At 41.6% G+C, this 25242-nt stretch overlaps 1 protein-coding gene and 2 long non-coding RNA genes across 4 annotated transcripts in view; 2 read left to right on the forward strand and 1 right to left on the reverse strand.

The window, feature by feature from the left end:
* EMP1 (epithelial membrane protein 1) overlaps positions 1–4888 on the forward strand; it is an 18489-nt gene extending 13601 nt beyond the window's left edge. For both annotated transcript variants that reach the window (XM_015570167.1, XM_006773243.2), the window contains 3 exons: positions 1617–1713; positions 1828–1968; positions 2673–4888. In XM_015570167.1, the coding sequence (XP_015425653.1) occupies positions 1617–1713; positions 1828–1968; positions 2673–2839 (405 nt within the window). In that variant the 3' untranslated portion in view covers positions 2840–4888. The remainder of the gene's footprint in view (positions 1–1616; positions 1714–1827; positions 1969–2672) is intronic.
* Positions 4889–7011: 2123 nt separating this feature from the next.
* Positions 7012–16287, forward strand: LOC107184584. The gene is made up of 2 exons (XR_001515455.1): positions 7012–9554; positions 14584–16287. It is a non-coding gene; the product is annotated as an uncharacterized LOC107184584 (long non-coding RNA).
* On the reverse strand, positions 10873–25079 carry LOC107184583. The gene is made up of 3 exons (XR_001515454.1): positions 23469–25079; positions 20407–20411; positions 10873–10883 (listed from the first exon to the last, which is right to left on the reverse strand). It is a non-coding gene; the product is annotated as an uncharacterized LOC107184583 (long non-coding RNA).
* Positions 25080–25242: the final 163 nt, after the last annotated feature.

The raw sequence follows: 25242 nt of genomic DNA on the forward strand, positions 1-25242 counted from the left end.
CAGGAGGATAAGTCATCAGTGTCTGCAGGAGACTAGAGGCTGGAGAACTCAATGAGGCTTCTTCAGTCTCTACAGGAGTCTTCCCAGCTGAGGTGGAGCTCGCAGGAGTGCTATGGCTGGGCTTTCTCTTGGCATAAGAAGGAATAGTGGGAGGAGCATAGGGATACATTCCAGGCAGGAGTGCCCAGGAGGGAGGGACCAACTTCCTTCAGGGTATAATGAGGACACGTAGGTGTCAGGGGCAGAACTTCCCTTCCTTCTGGGAACCTCGATTAGGAGGGATGGGAGTGAGATGATGAGAAGCTTTGGTTGCCAGACTGATGGATTCAAGTTGTGGGCAGAGAGGAGTAGCCTGTGAAAGTGGAATTTTGCAAGATTATCACTCACTCAAAGGAAACATCATAAAATATTATGGAGGGAGCATGTCCCTTCTCTCAGAACCTTGAGCTATTCTGCCCTCTAGTGCTAGTTTGTAGCACCCAATTTGCTTTTCTTGTGCTTTTCTCAGGAAAAACAAGACAGCTTATTGGACACAAAAACCAAAAACACCCATCTCTAGATAGGCAAATGATGGATCCAGAATCTGCACAGATCCCTGTCACAGTTAAAGGATAAATGGGCTTTAAAGTTCAGATAGAAGAGTTTTGCCAACATTGGGGTGGGGTTAGGGGGGGGATTATAAGCAAGGCTAATGTAAGCATGACTGTGATAAGAAAGAACCCTTGCCCATGCAGCCTCCCCCAGACTCTAACTCAGCCATCTGTATGCCAATCCCTGAGTTTCTCAGGATAACAGGTCTGATGAATAACTTCAAAGTGTATTTGTGGATGCCAAAGTGCTGAATACTGAACAGGAGCAGGCAACTGCACTCCCTTGACCTTGCCTTTTCAGTAACGTGCATTTTAGCAGACACACTCCATGTGGACAGAGTTGGGGGTTTGTTTTCCATTCCTGAAGGATAACTGGGTTTGTTGGGCACAGTAAGAAGGGAGCTGGTACCATGATGAGCCATAGGGAATATATTCTGGCCACTTTCAGCTGCCCCACAGTAAAGCTCTTGATGTACTATTTTGCTATGAAATTACGTTGCATGTTGTGACAATCAAAGATGGATCCTTCTGTTTAGATGAAAGTGGCTTATTAACCACCAGGACTCATTGCTATTTTCTTTGTTATCCTATGTTTCTTAGTTGTCTCCAGTTGAACATTTTTCCGTATTCCCCCCCCCCCCATTTTTAGCCAGGCCCTTACATGACACAATTTTTAATATATATATATTCATTGACTTCGGAGAGGAAGAGAGAGGGAGAGAGAGGTAGAAACATCAATGCTGAGAGAGAATCATTGGTTGGCTGCCTCCTGCACTCCCCTATTGGGGATCGAGCCCACAACCCTGGTTCATAGCTTGATGCTCAACCACCACGCTACACTAGCCAGGCAACACAACCTGCATTAAATCTCATTTCCACTAAGAAATGGGTTGCACAGCCACATGTATGGCTAAATATGGTGTCTTGCTTAAGATTTGTTCCCGGCACAAGCTGATTTGATATTTCTTTTTCTTTTAAAGCAGAGGGTCAGTTTTAAAACAATGTTTTGTTTCCTCCTGATTTCAGGTCTGGGTGGTTTCAGATGTTTCAAGAGAATCAATAGGCCTTTGGAAAAACTGCAGCAACGGTAACTGCGAGGGACCCCTGCCATATGCCGATGAAGGTATCTATAAAGCTATTGTATTCAGTGCTGACAATTCATGTGATGGGGGAAATGTCCCGCCTGTCAGGGATCGGTTGGCCTGACACCTGTGCTCTCCTGCCCCTGTGTCCACAGATGCGCTCAAGGCAGTGCAGGCCTTCATGATCCTTTCCATCATCTTCTCCGTCATCTCCCTCGTGGTCTTCGTGTTCCAGCTCTTCACCATGGAGAAGGGAAACCGTTTCTTCCTCTCAGGGGCCACCATGCTGGTGTGCTGTGAGTATCAGGCTCAGACTCCAGTTTACCCAGGCAAAGCTTTTGAGTAGATCTTACCATGGGTGCTCCCGGCTACTTGAACAGATGAGCACATGGGTCTGGCTATTTGTTCTCTTTCTGAAAACCCCTGCTAGCTGCTTGGAATAAGAACCCTTGTCTGCTTCATTGTTTAAGTCTAGTGCTCCGAGGCAGCCCCCAAGTGGCGGGCCGCCCACCAGCAGCACTTGTGTACAAAACGCTTGAAGATGGCCGACAGGTGGGAGTCCTTGAAAGATAAAACCACTGCCACGCTGCTCTCAATTATTGCCACTCTCCTTTTCCTTCATTCTTCCCACACACACCCAATTTGGTGGCATGCTTGCATCCCGGGGCAGTCTGCCTACATGGGCTGGGCTGTGGGCATAAGGTTCTCTGTTTCACTTCACACTTGCAGCCACAACCCAGTGCAGGCGTGAGAGCCCAAGCAACTCTAGTTTATCAACAGGACCACCAAGCTCAGATCAGGGCAGATCAACAGAACTACTGTTTGGGACCAAACAGCCAGATTTCATTTTCCCATTGCAGATGAAGAAAATAGGATCTTTTAAAAATTACAAAACTTGTTCTTGATTTTAATGTAAAAAGAAGAAAGAAAGAAACCAAAATAACTCCTCTCCCCCCTCCAAACAAACAAAATACATAAACTTTCTTTTTTTCCATTTCAGGGCTTTGCATTATGGTTGGGGCCTCCATCTACACTCATCATTATGGGAGCGGTTATGGAAATATATACGCCCAAAGCCACCACGGCTATTGCTTCATCCTGACCTGGATCTGCTTCTGCTTTAGCTTCATCATTGGCATTCTCTACCTGGTCCTGAGAAAGAAATAAGTCTGAACAAGTGTATGGGGATCTGGGGGGTGGGGAGGAGGGAGCCATGGAATCTGGGAGGGAAGTGAGAGTTGCTCTGCAGGAAAAGCCAAGCCAGGGGAGGGGGGAGGGGGGGAGGACATGAGGGTGGGAGAGGCTGAAACCCAAACTGTTACTCAGGAGGTTTCCTACTGTCAAGCTCCTGCCCTTGGGAGAAAGTAGTTGGCTAGAACTTCCATGCTCCCGAGATGTGGGCCAGAGAGCCTCTCTCCAGCCACCAGTTCTCAGTTACACACACTGCAGGGGGCCCACCGGCTGCCACACCACTGGCTCTGCTTCTGAGGGTGAATTCTGGGTCTTGCACTGTGGTCCTCAGACCTACTGCACCAAGTTAAAATAGCGGTACAAGTTCCAACAAGGGCAGATCTTGTTTTTGTACTGAGTATGCTAAGCCTGGAAGCCCTCCTGCCCTCCTGACCCAAAGCAAAACATCACATTCCAGTCTGAAGGGTCCCCAGGAGGGCTTCGGCTAGCACGCCATTATCCCTCTTGAAAGCAAATAGTTAGCTCTGTGCAATTCAGTGGTATTTGCGACAAAATGGTTGGAAGGGACATAGTCATGAAGCCAAATTGGTGGGTTAGTTAAATCAAGAAAGAGAACTTTTCACAGTACTCAGACAGCTGTCCCTCCTGGATACTTCTTGCTACGGACTTTGCTAGGCCTCTTGCTTAGAGCTAGGGCGGCTCTTCTGGAGTTTCTGTAATGCCACAAATGACCAATTCTGTGGTGAAAGCACCACACTAATTATGGGCTCACGGGGCAGTCTTGCAACAATGCTATATTAGGGTTATGATTTTAGGATTCCCTCTCCCTGCAAGCAAGGATTCTTTTAAATATAGAATGAGAGAAACAGACATAGCTCCTTGTAATGCACTCTGTTACTCTCCCTCGAAATTATAAACTTTTCAGGATGTTTTATCTAATTATCCATATTGGGGACCAGAGGCAACTCTGGCTTTCACACTGGCTGGAGTGGTCAGCTTTCAGAAAGCCTGCCTATCCTGCTTCATAGGTGAGGCAAGACAATTCTGGAAGCTTATTGAAACACACACAAACCAAAACCAAACAATAGGTCCTTGGGTGAAAGGTGCTATGTCATTGGAAAGTGTTAAGCATATTAGATTTAAGTCATGATAAGAATGGAGTGCCTGTGCTCCCAGGAAAATAAGAAAATTTCTGTGAGAGAAGTAAAATTATAGGTGATGGGCAGATATTTTCTTTAAGGACAACACACACACACAAATCTCTGGTGGTGCCAGGTCAGATGGTAATTGATCTGCCTGTTGCCACAGAGCTTTTCTATATAGGACTTAGAAGTAGTATGTTATTCCTGGTTAAGCAGGCACTGCTGTAGCCTGGAGCAGCTATTTTAAGCCATCTCAGATTCTGCCTAAAGGGTTTATTTTAGGAAGACATTTCCTTGATCACCATGAGAAGATCTACCTTAGGGAGAATCTGAGACATCTTGCCTACTTTTCTTCTCCTAGCTCTCTCCTCATGTCATTCCTTATATACTTTTCCTTTTTGGGGAGTTGTTATGATTGCTAGTATTTATGTAAAAGGACTCTTACTAAGTATATTTCTCTATGTTCATTCTGGTTAAGGGAATGTTGAGGACAGACCACTGAATTATCTGGGTTGAAGGTAGAGAGGCTGGCAAGCAAAAACTATGGGATAATAAACTTTTTACTATCATTTAATTATCATATGATTATAGAAGGTTGTCTTACGTGCAGAAGCCTATTTACATATCAGATATATTCAAAAGAGATAATCACATTATGTTAAAAAGTCAGACTATGACTGGAGTGAACCATGTAGTCCCATGTCTTTTACTTTGTTTCTGTGCCATTTATGTCTCATGTAACTGCATTACATTGGTGGGTTGTTCTAGTACTGTATTTGGCTTCTTCTTTAATAGATTGATATTTCATATACTATAATTGTAAATATTTTGATACAAATGTTTATAACTCTAGGGATATAAAAATAGATTCTGATTCCCTTCACCGTGTGAATGTTTTCTTTTGAAAAAAATGTAGGAAAATATGGATAACAGTGACATTTATTCCTAATTAGGTTGTCAATCAGTTTGATATGGAACACTTGGCATTTATTTGAGACATTATGCTACTTTCTGCTAATACATTAGACATTTCTACAATAACTTTCAGGCAATTGAATGTTATTAAGTTTAGTTTTATCTTACTTTAATTAAACCTCTTAAGCACAGAATGGAACTTCTTATGCTAATACATTAGATAGAGGTTGTGATCTTGAATCAGAATGGCTTATTACATTAAGAAATGAGATACTTGCAAAGTTTCTTGAAATAGCAAACTCCTCTAATGTGTCTTCAATATATAAAGCAATGCACAAAGGTATGCAACACATAAATTTGCAGGAGCCCATTCATTGCATAAAATGGTACATATTTGTGTGGACACTTTGAGAGAAGAAAAGTTTTATTGCTTTCTATGAGCCATAGGGATTGGAATCAGTGCTACAATGTATGGTATATACTATGGGTCCCAGCACCATGTCAACACCAGTATGAGAAAAATGATTTTAACGTGGAGTCGGCAATCTTCCAGTCCCCTATGGCAGTGATGGCGAACCTTTTGAGCTCGGCGTGTCAGCATTTTGAAAAACCCTAACTTAACTCTGGTGCCATGTCACATATAGAAATTTTTTGATATTTGCAACCATAGTAAAACAAAGACTCATATTTTTGATATTTATTTTATATATTTAAATGCCATTTAACAAAGAAAAATCAACCAAAAAAATGAGTCCGCGTGCCACCTCTGACACGCGTGTCATAGGTTCGCCATCACTGCCCTATGGTCTTGGATGAAATGACTTCACAGAGTAATACACAACAAATACACAAAGGACCCTGATAATCAAATTTCAGCATATTTTAAATTTAATTACTTAAATTGCATTGATTATTGATACCCTCTCAGAGACATATATGATTTCTTAGGTTGCTCCCAGGATACCATTATAAAAGGCTACTCCTCTTGCTTGGCTCTCCCAGGAATTCTTTCTCCCACATCATATGCCCAGTCATGGATCAGACCTCCAGAGAATCCCTTCTTCCCTTATACTTATAGGTCTTTACGTATAATCTCCAATTACCTAGTTCTACCCAAATTACCTTTCTGCCAAGATGGAATCATCCACCTCATGGTGAATGGGGGTGTATTAATTGGGATTCTCCAGAGAAACAGAACCAATAAAATGTGTGTGTGTGTGTGTGTGTGTGTGTGTGTGTGTGTGTGTGTGTGTGTGAAAAGATTTATTTTAAGAAATTCACTCACATGATTATGGAGGCAGGCAAATCCAAATCTGCAGTGGGGAGGGGGACTGGCAGGCTAGAGATCCAAAGAAAAGTCTGTGCTGTCCAAAGGCTATCTTCTGGCAGAATACTCCCTTGTTTAGGGGAGGCCAGTCTTTTGTCCTATTCATGTTTTCAACTGATTCAATGACACCCAACACAGTGGTGGGGCGGGGAGAAAGGAGAGACCTGTTTTACTCAAAGTTCCAATGATTTAAATGTTAATATTGTCCAAAACCCCCTCATAGAAACATCCAGAAGAACATTTGACCATGTATTTGGGCACCATGGCCCAGCTAAGTTGACACATCATATTAACCATCACAGGGGGGAACATCCTTATCAAGGATAAGACACTGGCTTACTAATAAACATTTTCAGAGATGACTTAAAAGAAGCCCAGACAGTGTTTACAGCTGACACTTAGCTCTCTTCAGTGGTGACATTGTAATATGGGGGTCAACTTTCAAGATGATCTTAGATATCCTGTGAAGAGACGAAAAATTGCCAGTTTTTTCCATAGGAGCTTAATAACTATTTGTTGAATTAAATGTCTTAGGAAGAATCAAATAGAATTGAATATTGAAGTATTAAATTGAGTATTAATTAAATGCTTAGTTTGTTAATCCTCACCTGAGGATATTTTTTTCCCCATTGATTTTTAGAGAGAGTGGAAAGGGGAGGGAGAGACAGAGAGAAACATTGATGGAGAGAGATACATCAATTGGTTGCTTCCCACATGCGCCCCAACCAGAGCCAGGGATCGAGCCTGCAACTGAGGTATATGTCCTTGACCAGAATCTAACCCAGGACCCTTAAATCCACAGGCCAATGTTCTTTCCACTGAGCCAAACCGGTAGGGCAATTAAATACTCTTAGAAGAAATTGGTCTAAATTATGAGTATCAGGAAGATGATCTATGGAGCTCTCCATTACCACTCAAGAATACGGCCTTTAGGCAAATGACAACTTATTTATTCATCAAAGTGATAAACTTGAGGTATTAAATGGTTAATAGACAGCTATACCACTGTGTTTTGGACTCAGCCATTACAGTCCCTGTGCAAAACTCCACTGACTTTCAGGCACAGACAAAAATGTTTCAGAAAGGCCTTGAAAGAAGGCCTATCACCAAGAAGATATTGTGCAGGACTCCACACTTAAACAAAAAGAGAAGCTGACTTTTATGTTGAGTAAGAAATAGGCAGAATATACCAAAATTTAGATAAAATGCTCCAGTAAAAAATGTGTAAATGAGTTTAAAAGAAGGGTTTATTTCAGGGAACAGAGGGGAATGGGGTTGGGTGGTGGGCGGTAAGATAAGAAGAAGAGAACTCACTGGAAATTTTGAAGTAGATTTTGAGGAGGAGTGATTCATTTTTAAAGATGTGTTTGCAGTTCAGAAGGGCAGGCAGCTTCTGAGCACACAGGAAGTAAGGAAGGCTCCACGCTGATTACGTGAACCCCAAGGAGAGGAGTGTTTGGAGTCCCACCTGGCCTTACTTCTGTAAGGAGACAGGTGGGGCCTACTCATGGGGCCAAGGGTGACTACTAAAACATGTACCAGTACATTGCTGGGTGCTAGATGCTGTACCTAGAGGCTGGGGGAAAAGACCAAGCAGAAATGTTTCCTGTCTTTTAGTCTAGTTTGGGGGTAAGTCTCCTACCTGGAGAAAATGGGAGGGACTCTGAGGGAGCACAGAGGAGATGGGGAGAACTGCCACCTCAGGGAGGAAATAGAAGTTTGAAGATTGGAGATAGGAGGATAGAAGAGATATACCTTGCTTATCTCTTACCTGCTCAAATCTCCCTGCCCCAAAGGCCACTCCTTTGTCCCAGGCTCTCAATGTCTTCCATCTGTATAACTGCAGGTGAGAAACATTCCATTCGCTTCCATACTTTCATTCATAGTCCCTCCTACCTGTCGTTGATGCTGATGTCAGGATGGGTGTTGATGGATTCTTCTGTTACTGCCAGGGACCCAATTCAGGGCTAAGAGGACCAAAACTCCAGCATAGGATGCCAATGCATATAACCTTATGGCTTCATCCCTGAGGACCTTGAGTGCATACGTGTGGAGACCCCAGCCCACCCATCCAAGACCAGTTCTCACCCCTCTCCATCCTGCAAATGGCTGCCTCCTCAAATTTCTGGAACTAGTCTTATAAGAACTACGAATTCAACCCATGAGTTTCCTTCCCCTATTTTTTGCATCCCTGGTCTCAGGAAATAACCACCTATTATTAAGATGCACAGGCCAGAAATGCAAGTGTTATTCATGATTCCTCTTTGTACCTCATTCTTTACATCTAATTAGTACTTGTATCTTGTTGATTCTAATTTCTAAATATTTCTAGATTCATTTTCCCCCATCTCCCTTACTATGATATTAATTTAGCCCTCTAATAGGATTTATTTAAAGGATCTGAATAGTCTCTTAAGAATTCACTGCTATAATGCATTTTTCACCCTATTGCAAAAATGACTGCCCTAAAATTTAAATAGTATCATGTACTTCCTCTGCTTTTAATTCTTCACTGGTTCCTTCATGCTGTTCATGATAAAATCCAGAGTCCTAAACTCATGGCAATCTTTCCATATCATGTCCATTCCATCTTTGAGCTAAAACATACCACTCACACCCATGCTGTAGGGAGTATTTCCCACAAACTACTCCTTTCTCATGAAGATCCTTCTTTCCTCTGGTATCTGGCTACCTCCAGATTCAGCCGATTCCTCATCTCTGAAAGAGATGGCCTGACCACCCCAGGCCCGACTGGGATAGTCTTTGTCAATGCTTATTCCAGTAGAATATTTTTCACAAACTATTTTAATTGTGGGTTTAACTGTATGCCTTGCTCACTAGTCTGTACTTGCTCCATGAAGGCAGGGAGCTCACCTTTCATTTCCTTACCCTCAGCATTGAGCACTATGCATGGCAATTAGCAGATATTCAATATAATTGTGAGGAGTGCCAGGGAAGGTGGTGGGTGATATCAAGGGGGTGACAGAGGCCATCCCCTATGGTTTAGAGGGAAATTAGACAAGTGGCTCCAATGCAGGTACATCATGGTTGATGTTGAGAAAGCCAGGAGGGAAGTTATCTCTAGGTAACTTGAAATCTTTTTAGGTTCCTTAAATTTGGTAAAAGTCATCTCTGCAAAAATGTACTTTTTTCTTCTTCATAAAACTTAGGACATTCATAATTTCCCCGGGAGCCATTCCATGGATTTCTGGAGTGCTCTCTGCCTTACAGCAATCTGCTCCAGCCCTAATCCAACTGCCCTCCATGGGTACGTGTGTTTAAGGAGCATTTGAGATGAACTCAAAGGGTGGGTAAAATTTTGAAAGTTGCATCTGTGGGAGGAAGAAGAAAGCTGGTTCAGAAGGATGAGCCAAGAAAAGCATAGAGATGGAAATGCTAGCTGGAGCAAGTGACCTATTTGGGAAGGTAGATTGGGGTCTCTGTTGCAGAAGGTCCCGACTCTCAAAGATTGGAATTTTAAACTGATTTGGTGAGATCATAGTCATTAAATGATTATAGAATGGGTTCTAGGGGAAAAGAAAGAAAGTGGGGAGAGGGTTGGGAAGATGTTACAGTAGTCAAGAAAGAAAGTATACTTGAAGTAACTGGAAAAAGTGGATGGGATGGGAATGGAAGAGATTAATACCAAAAATATGGCTTAGATGCCATATGAATCAGCAAGAATTTAAGGAGAAGACAACAAAAATTATTCTGATGTTACAAGCCTGGACCCTAGGAAACTGGCCATGCTGTTAATGAAACAAGAAAGCTGTAGGAGTAATTAACTTTAGGAGGAAGATGTCAAACTTAGATCTGGACATGCAAAGTATGAGGAGCCAGCTGGATATTTAGGTAGTCCATGCTTTCAGGTCTAAAGAGGTTCTAGGATAATCTTGAAGGGCTCCATTCCAGAGTGGTCCTGGAAATCCCTGAAGCACCCAAAATATAAATCCCGAAGAGGCTGCGTATTTTCCATGTTTAAACTCTATGTAGTTAAGCTTTTCTGGCACATCCATCAACTCTGAGTCAACTCACTTGGGACTGACCCTTCCCATATCTGTATTAATTCAGCTGTCGTCTTGTTTAAAATTTTACTTTTAAATTGTTTTATTGCCCAGCTTCCTCAAATTAGCATCATAATTTCTCTTTATGTTAGCTCCAACCCAGATCCTGTAGTCCTCTGGGAACAAGTCTATTGGGGTGGCATGGACATGGAGGGGTGACAAGAGAACAGGACATGGATCTGTGTCACCTAAAGTTTTAATTTGGTATCCCATAAAACTTCTCATTAAAACATCTGATATTTTTGAATTCACTTTTCAAAAATACTGTATTTTGAACATTTTTAACATCTGCTTTTGTTTTAAAAATGGTTATCTTTTTTCTTTTTAAAAGACATCTTTTACTTTTGCCCAAACTTTTTTACCCTCAAAATGGTGACTTCTTTTGGGCAAACTGTTATGATGCTAAACCTCTGAACATCAATCACACCAATGAGAAAGTTCTAAAATAATGTCTGGACACAGTTAGCGATGGCCTGGCGTAGGCATTAGTCACATGATATTATGAAAAAGCTCATGTGATACTAGGATGTATGAAGAAATTTGAAGATGAGGGACAATAATCTGTCTATATTCTAAATTGGTAGTCTAAATTAGAGGACTGTATTCAATGTTGGTCACCACTGTTCAAAGGGAAGTGAATAAATTGCAGTGATGGAAGAAACAAGCAATGAAGATGATTAAAGCAATGGAAAATAGGTCCCAGAGTGAAAGATGAAAAGTTTTTTTGATGTCTCCAGAAGGGATGACTAAGGTGGGACACAGTTCTGGAAAGGTTTTATAAGGTGATGGATGGTTAACAGAAAGATATAACACTAGAATGTATGATGGAGGAAGATGGTAAGCAAACCTAAGAAAAGTGCTCTATCTTAGGTAATTTAGGCCATAGTCAGCCTTTTATCCTTTCCCTGTACTCTTGGCAGACATTACTAATTAATGACAACACCCTCTGCAGAGTTGGGGCCAACTCTCAAAATCCTCTATTTGGAATTCCAGGCGGCCTCTGCCAATCCTTTGAAAATTTTACTTAAGAAGAAACCCATTTGCTACTCTAGGTTTAGACATTTAATTTTCTGAGGGCTTGAGTTTTTACCATATGATTTCTCAAAGCTCTTTGCAGAACTACAATTCTACTAAATCATTTGGTTAAATGAGTTTCATGATGAAGGAACTTAATTTATAGATGATAATGGGTCTTGGTCCTTTGAGTGAACTGGACATCTCTGGAACGCTTTCAGTGAAGGACTTGGAAGTTGTTTTGCTTATTTTATCACATAAAGTTTAGGTGTCCTCTCAAACAAGCTCTTCACAGGCATCTTAGAAAGTCTCATAATGCTGACAAAAACGTCTCATAATGCTTGAACAAAAAGAAATATATGGATGGAGCTAGTTATAAAGGAAGCATTTCTTTCAGGATATTCTCTTTAAAATATAATAGTCCAGGAGAAGAAAATTGACTTTAGGTTGACCTTGAATGCAGATTGGCTGAGGAAGGCATTGTGACACTCTAATGAAGCTAATTGAAAACTAACTCTCTCTCTCTCTCTCTCTCCCTCTTTTCCTGTAGCTCATTATATGTTGTTATGAAAAAACATGATGAACAGTGGTTTTCTGACATGAGTCTCTGGGAGGTAAGCTATGATGAATGGCAGATCAGGAAGCTGAAGGGCAGAAATCAATACTTGCTGTTACTCTGTAGTAAATTATGAGAAGGGTTGGACCAGATAGACAGATGTTACTTTTCAAATCACACTTTTGGAGCTTTCATTTTTTATAAACTTCCTCCCTCCCTGTGGATCTAAGTTTCTGTCTGCCATGTATACGCTCATTGTATGGGGATTTATATCAGGACAATTAAAAAGGTGGCAGATAATCCAATTTGTTGATGTCTAAATTTTCTTCTCTACCATCTAATTTCTCTAGTTTTTCTAATGATGAGTCATAGTAGTTTGTTTTGTTGAAGGAAAGTCTTTGGATCACAAAATGGATTAAAATAAAATAAAGAGAACTAATTGTGCTTTAAAAGAACCTTAAGAATTTCCTAATGCTAAGTTCAAGGTCAGCTTCTTTCTTAATGCAGTTTGGCTCAAAAGCACACAGACTGGAATCACTGAATTGGAAATACAAAAATAAGACAGATTTTTAAAGAGAGAGAGAAAGCAATGAGGTCAAGTAACAGTTTTCATCATTTTTTAGATAAATTTACCATGTTCCTCCAAGTCAGATATTTACATATGCTACTCTGAAGGTTCACCATATCAAAGATATTTTTGCTGTTCTGGGGGCAGGTCAACAGCTGACCTTTAGTGTTTATTGATTTTTCTGTCTTTTCCTTATTGATATTCTCCCCACCCTTGCCTTAAAAAAATCCTCACCCAAGGGTATGCTTATTGGTTATAGAGAGAGGGAGGGAGGGAGGGAGTGAGAGGGAGAGGGAGAGGGAGAGAGAGAGAGAGAAAGAGAAAGAGAAACATCAATGTGAGAGAGAACATCTATTTGTGGCCTTCATACATGCCATGACTGGAATCCAACCCATAATCTAGGCATGTGCCCTAACCGGAAATGGAACCTGAAACCTTTCAGTATACCAGAGGATACTCAATTAATTGAGCCACACTAGCCAGGATTTCCTTGCCTTTTTGTAAAAGAATAGAGTAGCTTCTTGAAATTTGTGCTAATAAGGCTGCTATTAAGACATTTGCTATTTTATAGTTGCTAATTAGGTTGATAGAAGAAATGTATGAGATCTCATTGGGGAGACTTCTTGTAGCCCACCATACATATGGTGCTTTATTACTGCTTACTTGGAGTAGCTGTTGGGTACCTCTGGGACAAGCTCAAATGGGATATCCAGAGTCAAGATTGTAGAAAGAATGTTCCCTTCCCCTTCCCCTTCCTTCCTTCCTTCCTTCCTTCCTATTGTACACTATGTGTAAATTCCATATACCAGAAAAAATAGGAGTAAAAAATTCATGTGCAAGGCAGAGTGTCAGTTGGAGAGGTTCTGGAATAAAAGGACTGAGAATAAGAAGAGAGTTTATAAGGATACTAGGGGCCCAGTGCACAAATTCATGCGCCTGAAAGGAACTGTGGGCCACGAGGCTGCTGTGGGCACAGAGGCAGGTCTCAGCCCATCCTCTGTGCCCCTGCCTGGCCCCTCCCATTATGGCCCCTGGTCCCTTTTCTGCCGGCAGCCCCACTCCTGCCACAATTGCTCCCACATGCTGACAGCACCGGTCCTGCTCGCACATGCTGACAACGCGGAGCAATTGGGGCTGTTGGCAGCACCGGGTGTGAGCAGGGCCAGCGCCATCAGCATGTGTGAGCTGCAGCTGCTGCCCCAATTGCCCCTCAGGAGCAGGGGAGGTGGAGAAGCCCTCAGGGGCGATTGGGCCCGCCAGCTGCTGTTTGCGCTTGCTGACAGTGCTGAGCGATCGGGTCAGCACTAGGCGCCAGAAGCAGGTGTGAGTGGCGGCTCTGGCACCAGCTGCAAGTGCGAGTAGGGCCAGGACCGGCAGTGGGTGTGAGGCCAGCTGCTGTTCGCGCTTGCTGACAGTGCTGAGCGATCTGGTCAGCACTAGGCGCCAGCAGCAGGTGCGAGTGGCGGCTCTGGCACCAGCTGCAAGCGCGAGTAGGGCCAGGACCGGCAGTGGGTGTGAGAGGCGGCTGCTGGCCCCAATTGCCCCTCAGGAGCAGGGGGAGATGGAGAAGCCCTGAGGGGGGATTAGGGCTCGCAGCCGCCACTTGCACCTGCTGATGGCGCCAAGCAATCGAGGCTGGCACTGGGCACCAGCAGCAGGTGAGAGCAGTGGTTCTGGAGCCGGCAATGGGTGCAAGCGGGCTGGTGCTGGCAGCAGGTGTGAGTGCCCAGCGGGACCGCAGCTCACGGGAGCAAAGCATTTTCAGTAACCATCAGAGGCTTGCCCCGATAACTGCGACCAGCACCCTGCCTTGGTCTGGCGCCCCCACTCACTTGCTCCACCATCCTGCTGTGGCTGATGCCTGCCTTGTTTTGCACTCTGCCTCCTGCTGTGGATGCCCGCCATGTTCTGCGCATGCCCCCTGGTGGTCAGTACACGTCATAGTGACCAGTTGTCTGGTTGTTCAATTGTTCAGTTGTTCTGCCATTTGGTCTATTACATATTAGGGATATATATATAATGATTTCTGCTAGTTTTCAATAAGAAGGTAGATAAGCCCAAAGAATGCTATATCTGTCTTACACCAATAAGACCTATTTTACACTAAGAACAATAACGTATTTCCATTTTCCAGGTGCCTCTTTGCTCCTTCTGTCTTGTGGCTACTCATGAGGGGTTGAAGTTCACAGAGACTTTTGGATGAACTCTTCAGGGCTGAGACAAGAGCCACCCCTTAAAAAGTGCTGCTTGTCAATCCAGTTAACAAATGAGATTAACATCCTCATCTTAATGAGTGTCTGGTTCCCAGTCTGTTATTTCACAGGTTGACACTAGATGTCAGGGAAAGACTTAGCATTCTAATCTGCAGGTCTCAACACCATCCAGCAGAAAGGAAGGCTGCCTGCTGAGGGAAATCAGATATTGAAAATTGGCAAATTTCCCCCTGTGACTACTGGGGGCACCAGGGTTCTTATGCAAAAACATCACTACCCTGCACATGCCCTATTAGATATACCTTTGATGCTGCTAAATTCCATTTACATGCCCTGGGCAGGTAGCTCTGTTGGTTAGTGTTGTCCCTATATGCCAGGATTGTAGGTTCAACCCCCAGTCACGGCACATACAAAAATCAACTAATGAATACATACATAAGTAGAACAACAAATCTCTCTCTCTCTCTCTTCCTCTCTCTCTCTAAAAATCAATTCAAAAACCCCATTTATAGAATGGTTTATGTCAAGGTCACTTCAGAGAATTAGGTTATTTTGGGAGGGGAGAAATGAGAATCACCAATTTATTCTTTCAACTTTATTATAAAAGACATTCAATTTTATTTAGAACAAAAAAGAAAAGTAGATATAGCATGGTCATGTTCTTATAATCCTTTTTGTTAGTGAATTAGGAAACAGCCAACCTGATTAAAAATTACATGAATGTCTCATAAGATCATTCCAATACTCTGTGGTAGTTTCTTTCATTTAGTAAATGATATTAACTAAAAATGTGCTTTTGCTGCAGAATAACTAAATCTTGACCTGCTTTAGTTACATTGATAGATTCCCAAGGCTCTCAGCCCCTTAACAGGCTTTCTGATGTAATAAAAAGCCATGTGCTTTTTCATTACTGTGGATGGCACATTCAAAAAAATTTATTCCCTCCCACTGTGCCTCTCTCTCTCTTTCTCTCTCATCCCCCTCTCCCCCCCCCCGCCACCCCACTACTTACCTACCTGAAAGAAGGCAATGTGAACAAACTGAAATCAGGCAGGACAGTGTAAAGAACAAAGCCAGAAAAGGGTACATGATTTTCCTCATCATGCACACCCCTCCCCCAATTCTAAAGGGTCACCGCCATAGTCTTCTCAACCATCCTTGGAAAATCTGCACGCCCAAGGCTAAAAATAGCACTCCCCCAGTGGGAAGAGGGCCCACCCAGACATAGTGTAATAGTCCCACCCATGGAAATACATCCCAGGAGTCTTCTTGGTAATTCTGGAAGCCATTATATCATCATCAAAAATAGCATTTTAATGTCACATGGGTGTGTCTTCACTTATTTGTGAGCTGGATGTTGGGCAAGGCTCAAGGAACATGAGAAGAAAAAGACAGAGCTTCTCTGAAGGCTTTCAGTGGAGATGGGAGGCAAACAGGCCAACAAATCATTCTAACGTTCATGACAGATATTGACAAGGATATCTGTTGCCACACAGCGATCTTGACAACCTCTTTCTGTTGGATAAAAATTGATGTGGACCAACAATCAAAGTAGTTACTCAGTGTAACTCAGATTAGAAGATTACTCAGACAGGAATAAAAATATGGAGGGCTGTCATATTATTGATTGATTTGTTGACTGGCTTATTAATTAAAAATACTCACATGGCACATACTATGTGCTAGGTATCATTCTAAGAATTTTGCAACCATCAATCCATTTCATCCTAAAAACAGACCTACTAAGTAGGTACCAGTATGAGTCCTATGTTACAGATAAGAAACTTGCCCAAGTATTGATAGCTAGGGCTAGAATCCTGAGAGCTATTTCCCTTACCTTTTCTTCTACCCAGTTTGAATCCCTACCCAACAACCTTGTGTTATGATAATACTAGAGGCCTGGTGCACGAAATTTATGCACTGGCGGGGGGGGTGTCCCTCAGCCTGGCCTGTGCCCTCTCGCAGTCCAGGAGCCCTTGGGGGATGTCCTACTGACAGCTTAGGCCAAATCCCCTGACACAGCAGCTTCTGTGTGTTCTCCTGTTGATCACCCACTCTGGGGAAGGCCAGCTGCCATGTCACAAGGACCTTTAAGCAGTATGATGGAGACCTCCACATGGTGATTGAAGCTCCTTCCAGCAGCCAGTATCAGCTGGCCAGTCCCATGAGTGAGCTATTATTCTCTTGATAGCAATCACACTATCTGAATTGTCTCATTCATTTATTTGTTTATCTGTTTTTGTGATCCCCTCCCCCACTCCTCATGACACCGACATTTTAGAGAGCAATGGTGGTCTTGTTCACTCAGTGCATCCCAAGTGCTTTGAAGAGTACTTGGCATACAGTGGATGCACAACAAATATCCCAGCTAGTGAACTTCTGACCTGGAATTGTTGGCTATAAGATGAAACTATGCATAGTCATCATGCAGAAATCATATATATTAGATATAGTAGAAATGCACCCAGCACAGATTCCTGAGATATTTTAAGAACTCAAGAAATGTGATTCTCCATTCTCTCTTGTCCATATTTATTGCAAACTCATCTCAAGGTTCCTAAAATGATAAGAATTCCATGCCTCTCACCTTGTCCACTCCTACTCCGCCCCCCCTGCCCCCGCCCCCGCATCCTGGACTACTTTAGTGTCCCTAATCCTTCCCATTCATGTTCTGTTCCAATTCCTACTCTTTTCTGGTCTCTTCCACAGTTGTTAGGATAAGTGTGCCCCCTGGTGTCCACTTCAGACATGACACATTGTGGGGGATGGGAGGATGAGTTACCAAAGGAGAGATTTATGGATCATTTCAAGCAAATTCAAGAGGGAAGATACCAGCCCCAAGTTCAGACAAAAGTGTGGCCCATAGGAACTATGGTCTCCATATGCATTCTTCATGAAATCCGCATTGCCCTCTATGACCTCATCGCTTGGTCTCAGTTTGCGATCTAGCTACTCACACAGATTATTGCCTCCTTTCATCAGAAAAATCAGCTTCCAATTGATTTTCTTTCCACACATATCCCACCTTCAAGTAAAGCATCATTTTCCTAAAGTTCATGTTTTCTCAGGTCATTAATCTGCTCAAAAAATATTCAATGATTTCAAATTAAATGAAGAACAAAGTCCCATCTCCTCAGCCTGGTATCCAAGGCATTTCAGAGTCCGGGTTTAATCTGCCTTTGCAGTTTCAGTCTGTTCTACTCTTCCCTGCCTCCCCGACCCTCATATGCTTATGTGCCCGGCACCTTGACCATGTCTCAAAGCTATGCCTCTACTTCATCAAAGCTGTGTCGACCTTCATGCTGTTTCCTCTATCTGATTTGCTATCCCTCTACTTTCCTTTGCCCATTTAATCCCAGGGTGATTAAACCCAGTTCAAAGATTCTGACTTCCACGAACTGCCTGACCATTGTTCATGTTGCCACCATGACAATTAGACTACATCTTATAATTGGTTTGATTTTCTACAGACTTGCCTTTGCCAGGTTTGTAAGTTTCTTTAGGGCAGGGGTGGTATCTGATCTATTTAATACATAGTAGGTTCATAACCTGAATGGGTAAATGAATATCAATGCTGAGGCTGGAGTCCGTGTTTCTGGAGCCTAGTCAGACTGGTCTGAGAGGGAAGAGGCCACTTATGTTAATATTGGGACAGAATATTTAAAATTGGAATGGCCTTGGGCATAAGTAGTCTAAACTGAAAGCTGGGTTTCCACTTCAGTTCTGTGAGCCTGACCTTCCTTAGGGAAATGATGCACACAGTCATTTCTGAATCTCCTTCTTTATATTGAAAGGAAGAAGGTAAGGAACTCAGGAAATGTCTTCTGTACTCTGATAAAAGGCAAAGTGTGAAGTTGACATTATTAGACTATCGATGACATGCGTATGGGAAGTTGTATTTCTGAAGCACTATGCCATCCAAAATTTAATTTAGGTTTATATTTCTTTTGTTTGTATCCCATGGTAGCTGTATTTTACAAGTAATTGAGACAAGCAAGACTGAACAAGACTGATACTATGATATAATTTTAAGACAAAGGACTATATAGTAATATATAGTGGATTCAACACAGTCCTGGAGCTTTAGTAACTAGGTAAATAAAAACTTATCTTCTTCCTGAGTCACTCTACTGTTTTTAGTAACTAGATAAATAAAAACTTATCTTCTTCCTGAGTCACTCTGTTTCCTCATCTGAAATTTGGAAATATATGACTGTCAATGTTACCAACAAGTTAGGTGTCTAGTGAAAACTAATTGAGTTAGTCCTATAAAATTGAACATTTTCCAGAAAAATGCCAGTTGTATTAGAAAGAGTTAAATTTGAAGTTGCATACTTGGGATCTGTCTTTCTGGATCATAGACCTGTACCCCGAGACAATATTATAGGGTGCATTGTCCTTGATTGCTCTTCTTGGCTTTTGGGGAGGACATTTGCCTGCCTTAGAGAACAACCTTCTGGCAGGCAGGTGGCTAAGTTTGGAATATCTACTGCCAGGTTCTATACAGAAGGCTACCATGATAATCAGGCTAAGTCCCAATAACCCAACCTCAAGGGGAGATACAAACCAGCTAGAGAGGCTGGTGGGAGCCACTCAGCCAGTCTCTGGGTTTCTATCTCTATTTCTGGGTGGAAGAATACATTTTCTCACCAGGCATGTCCTACTAATAAAAAAAGAGACCAATCATATTACTTACAATCACTTGTACCGTGTGGTTTAATAAGCAAGATATGCTATAAATGCTTACTTAGCTCTACGCAGCGGTTCTCAACCTGTGGGTCGCCAACAATGAAAATACATCCTGCATATCAGATATTTACATTACGATTCATAACAGTAGCAAAATTACAGTTATGAAGTAGCAACGAAAATAATTTTATGGTTGGGGGTCACCACAACATGAGGAACTGTATTAAAGGGTTGCAGCATTAGGAAGGTTGAGAACCACTGCTGGTTTATGGCAATGTAAACCGAGTCTAATTTTAAGACTAATTAGAGTCTAGTGGGTTTGGGGCAGGTTCCCACATTCCCTGGGGTTTTTGAAAACTTTAGGCCAATCTTGGATCTTGAAGACTAATTAAGTGGGGCTTCTCCTTGACTATCCAGGACAACTTCATTTGGCATTCATCTGTTGCAGACCTTCAAAGTCATCCTCGGACAACGGTTTAGACATTTCTTGAGGGGACTAGCTAGAACTTGACACTTTGAGGCCCACCATGAAAAGAAAGTGTTCCTGTGGGTCAGGTCTTTCATGCTTATGCAAACTTTTAGAGAATTATTCCAGAAGTCCCAGCCACTGCTCAGAAAATAGCATATAATTTATAACATGTTCCTGGCAAACTTAAGCTACTTTGTATGGCCTTGCAATTTAGACTGCCAGGCACGAGAATAAAGCCAAAGTCCACATCAACAGAGTTGTGTATATTCCTTGGCAAACAGTTCATAGCTCACCACATTCTTCTCATAACCAGATCAGGCCTGTGACATAAACACCAGCTGGCTGGTGTATGGTTACTTTGTTTTATTTGAAAGTTTCTTTAAAACATACCACCCACCAGTACACCACCAGTCCTGTACAACTAGAGGTACCCTCTCAAAGGTCATTTATGAGCCAAGATCAACAGCTTTCATGACTGTTCAGGGGAAAGGTTGCTCACCAGGGCACTTGCTGCTGAGTAACGCAAGCACACTTACAGATGAGGCCTTGAATGCACGTGCTTGTGTCCTGTGTTCTGAAAGTGAACACTGTCTTGCATAATACAGATGCCGTCTTGGGTAAATGTATATTCAGCAGAATGTTCCTCTGAGCCCTGCTCCAAGGAGATAACAAATAATGCTATTCCATCAGTTGGTGTGAAGTGGGAAAGGGTCAAGAAAACATTTGCAGATTAGAGCAACAGGCTGTGAGATATGTCTAATCTTATGCCATCCCAAGTCTCTGGGCATAAGCTACACAACCAGAATTTGTAACCAGCAAAGACAAATTTTACTATAGGTTAATTTTTATGTGAGATTGAGCTTGTGTGAATGAGTGGCAGAGAGGTAGAGAGAGGGAGGGCGTGAGAAAGGAGAAAGTGGGGAAGAGTGAAAATGATGAATGAGAATGCATACTAGTAGGTAGAGATAAAAAAGCATATAAAACAGAGAGCTATAAATGAAGTAATGACATCTGATAATTGTGGAAATATATCACAAATAGAATTTTGGAAAAGAAGGGATTAGTATCCTGAGCAGGAATTTTGAGAGTATGGCTGTAGATAGAAGAAAGATGACATGAATAATGGGGGAAAAAGAGGAACAGGAAAAGGTAAACACTTCAAGAAATAGGTAGGAAACAAGATGTGCATTAGGAATTTAAATGAATTATTTTGTCTCCCACGTTTTAACTTACAATGTTTTCTGTCCATGACAGTCTAATTCCCAATTAAGATATGCTAATAAGGCTGACCATATACCCACCATGCCTGATAAGCAGCTTATTTCCTTTTTGAGTTGGAGGAAGGCAGTTATCTTGTCTTTCCACACTTAAGTTTCTCATTGGTATTCCTCCTCCAAAGACACAAAGTGACCGCATATTGTTCTAACTAATATTTGTTTTAGTCAAATACACTTTCATCTCTGCTGAACTGACTACTAGCTGCTTATATAATCTTTGTATTTCTCCATCTGTTTTCGGTTACCTTGATCAGGAAATAATATTCACTTGGATCATTTTATTCATGGGGAAAGTTGTCTTCATTTCTGGTCTGTTTATCTGTGGATAAATGTAATTATTTTCCAACATGTAAAGTATCTTAGGAGGCTGTAAATATGCCTTAGAAGTTGATAAAAAAAAAAAAGGAAGTTGTGCCACGGAGTCAACTTTGCTGACCTGCCAAAAACAGACAGTGACTATGAGCTGAATCATGGCGATGGAGTGAAAATCTGGATTGTCCTTCAAGGGATGCTAGAAAGCACATCAGAAGATGGCAGGAAGATTTAACACATACAGCAGCCAATTACTAGGCATCCAAGCATTGTGAGGCAGTGGTGTGCTGCCACATTTCACAGAGGTGAAACACACCTATTTACATGCAAATTTCTGCAGTGAGAGTCCCTGACCCAATGTACAGAAGGAACTCCAGGGTCCTTCCCAAGGGGTTCTGGGGTCCCCAGGACTTGATGATATTCTCCTGATGTTATTGCCAAGTTCTTGCATCAGGCTTCTCCCAGATTTCCTCTGTTGGGCTCATTTTCACCTCTTGATAGTGACCAACACTTCTGGTCCACTCTGCCCCAAAATGTCATCACAGATCCTCCCTTTGTTTCCCAAGCTAACAGGAACATAAAGATACAGAGAGTAGCTGTGGTTAAGATCATGAGTTCTATAGTCAGACTTCATGAGTTCCAGTGCAGGCTCTGACCCTTACTTGTTGCATGGCCTTAAACAAGTTATTTATACCTCAGTGTCTTTCTCTGTAAGGTGTGGGCGAAAATAATAGTTCCTTCATAGAGTTGCTGTGAGGGTCAATGAGTTACTAATATGAAGAGCACCTGGCCCATTGTCAATACATATTAGTTATTACTTAGTGATAGATTGTAACGGTTGAGAAACTTTCCTGAAGACTTGAGATTATAGGAAAATTACAGCTTTGGGAAGAACAATGTGAAACTGGATATGAGATGCTGCTGCTGAATCCATTGGCCACTCTGTGGTGCAGAGTCCCAACCGGTTGTTTTTCTCCTTCGTCCTTGGCCTCCACATCCTGCTGTAATGACAGTCTTCCTTAGTTCCCACATTCCTCTCTCATCGCCCCACATCCTGGACCACAATTCCTACTCTCTGAGTTTTGAGGAAGCCAAAAAGCAGTAAACAGCACGGCAGTCTGCACTCAAGACAGACACTTCTTTCACTTGTACTCTTTGGAAGCCTTAAGTCTTCATGGTCTTAATCTCTCCCCCAGATTGGGCAAGGAGTCTTTCATTTGCATAACCACAAACCCATTCAGGAATTTCCCAAACAAACAAACAAATGGTCTCCTCCCAAAGCTTCCTGCATTTCCAGCAGAGTGGAATCCCTGCCAGTCTCAGGATTGGTCTCTTAGCACTGAAAAGATTAAAAAAACTCATCCCTTGACTAAGATATACTTGTGTTCAGCCTGTGAAGCATGTTTGGTGTTGGTGATGATCATCACCTTGAGGAAAAATCTGAGGTGCTTCAGGAAATGGTCTAACCAGTGATTCCATTTCAGGGTATATATCCAAAGAAATCCAAAACACTAATTCAAAAGAATATATGCATCCCTATGTTCATTGCAGTGTTATTTACAATAGCCAGGCCATGGAAGCACCCCAAGTGCCCATCAATAGAGTGGATAAAGAAGATGCGGTACATCCATACAATAGAATATTCCCCAGCTATAAAAAAAAAAAAAAAGAGTGAAATCTAACCATTTGTGACAACGTGGATGGACCTGGAAGGTATTATGCTAAGAGAAATAAGTCAGAGAAAGATGAATGCCATTTGATTTCACTTATATGTAGAATGTAAGGAATAATATAAACAAACAAATCAGAAACAGACTCAGAGATACAGAGAAAAAACTGATGGTTGCCAGAGGGAAGGCGTGTTGGGGGACTAGGAGAAAAAGGTGAATGGATTAAGAAGTACAGATTGGTAATTCCAAAATAGTCAATGGGATATAAAGTACCACATAGGAAAAATAGTCAATAATATTGTAATATATTATGTGATAACTATGTATGGTGCCAGTTGGGTACTGGAAATATGAGGGGGAACACTTGGTAAAGTATATGATTATCTAACCACTATGCTGTGCACCTGAAACTAATATCAAATAATGCTGAATGTCATCAACTGTAACTGCAAACATAAAAAATAAAAGAAATGGTCTAAGAACTGGATGAGTGAAAAGATAAAGTTGGTGTCAATGACGCTGAGAATTGTTTGTTAGAAACATCTGGTGAAGCGAGAAACTGAAGGCAATGAATATATTTTCATTCTGTATGCTTCCCCTCACTACAAAGTGTACTGTCTTTATGTTCTAACCACCCTGGCTTGTATTTTCATCCCCATGAAGAATAGTTTCCTTGTAAATCATTAATATTCTCAAAGTTGCTACATCCAGTGACTTTTTCTTAATCCACATCTTCCTCCTTGATTGTTTAGAACATTTGACACTATCAAAATTCTGTTCTCTATTGGATCTCCTACTCCTTCATCTCTGGATTTTCCTGGAAACTTTGCTTGCTCCTTCTTGGACATTTTTGTGGTTTTTCTGTTCCCACCCTTTTCCCCCAAATGTTATGGCCTTGGGCTTTATCCTTGACTTTTTTTTCCTGTTTCTTATACTTTCTCTTCTAATAACCTTATTCATTGCTATAGTTTTTTTTTTTTTTCTGCAGGTGACTCCCAAATTCCTACCTTGAGTTTTGACATTTCTTGTCTGTGCTCACTTTTCCAACTGCCTTTGCTCCTTTCTATTTAGATATTCAGCTAAAACATTAAACTCAAACTAAAAAGTCTTCATCTTCAAAATCATGGGCATTTATTAATGTATTTTTTTTAAACCGATGGTACCATAATCTTACATTGAAGCAGATTTAAAACCTCGTCAATATTTTCTAAAAAATGTTAACTCTGGCCCATGGTAAGAAATAGATTTTATATCACAACTGGTATACATACACATACAGACACATACACACATGTAACTGAGGAACATTTTATAAAATAGTACTTACCCTCACTATGTATGATGCTCTTTAATCTATTTTATTGCAATCTATTTGATTCCATTTTAAAAAGTCTCATTATATGACCCATTTAATTTGATTTCATGACCCACTAAGGAAATATTGCAGTTTAAAAAATATTGCTTTTATATAATCTTTTATTCATCTTTCTTTTTAAACTCCCAATCTAATCAGTCATTACGTAACAGGTTTATTTTCAAAATGTCTTGCATATTCAATCCACTTTTCTCTTTTGTCTCTGACTCTGTCAAATGTCCCCTTCCTTGGGAAGGCTTCCCAGGTGTCCTCAGCTCTGGGCACTCTCACCCTCCTCCAAGCAACTCTGTTTCTTAAATAAGTACCACACCTCACAACGTTCTGTTTTCTTATCTTTTTTTTTTCTTAGCCCTTGTCACTTGACAGTATGCAATGTCTTTATATGTTTATTTATTTTCTGCCCTTTCACTAAATTGGGAGATGGAAGATTTGGTATTCCTAGCCCTGAGAACCGAGTTGTGCTTGGTGCATAGATCAATAAGACTAGGTTGGAGAGAAGAATGAATGAATGACTTCCAGTAGCAACAGGAACGACTGTTTCCTCCAGGGCCAGGGAGAATGAAACTCCTACAATCTCCTTTTGTTTTTAATTTTTATTTTTAAAATCTATTTTAATTGATTTTCAGAGAGGAAGGGAGAGGGACAGAGAGGAAAAAAACATCAATAATGAGAGAGAATCATTGATTGGCTGCCTCATCCACATCTCCCACTGGGGATTGAGTCCACAACTCGGGCTTGTGCCCTTGACGGAATTCGAACCCTTCAGTTTTCAGGTGGACATTCTATCC

The sequence above is a fragment of the Myotis davidii genome, unplaced genomic scaffold (assembly GCF_000327345.1).
Source record: "Myotis davidii unplaced genomic scaffold, ASM32734v1 scaffold205, whole genome shotgun sequence".
Taxonomy (NCBI): domain Eukaryota; kingdom Metazoa; phylum Chordata; class Mammalia; order Chiroptera; family Vespertilionidae; genus Myotis; species Myotis davidii.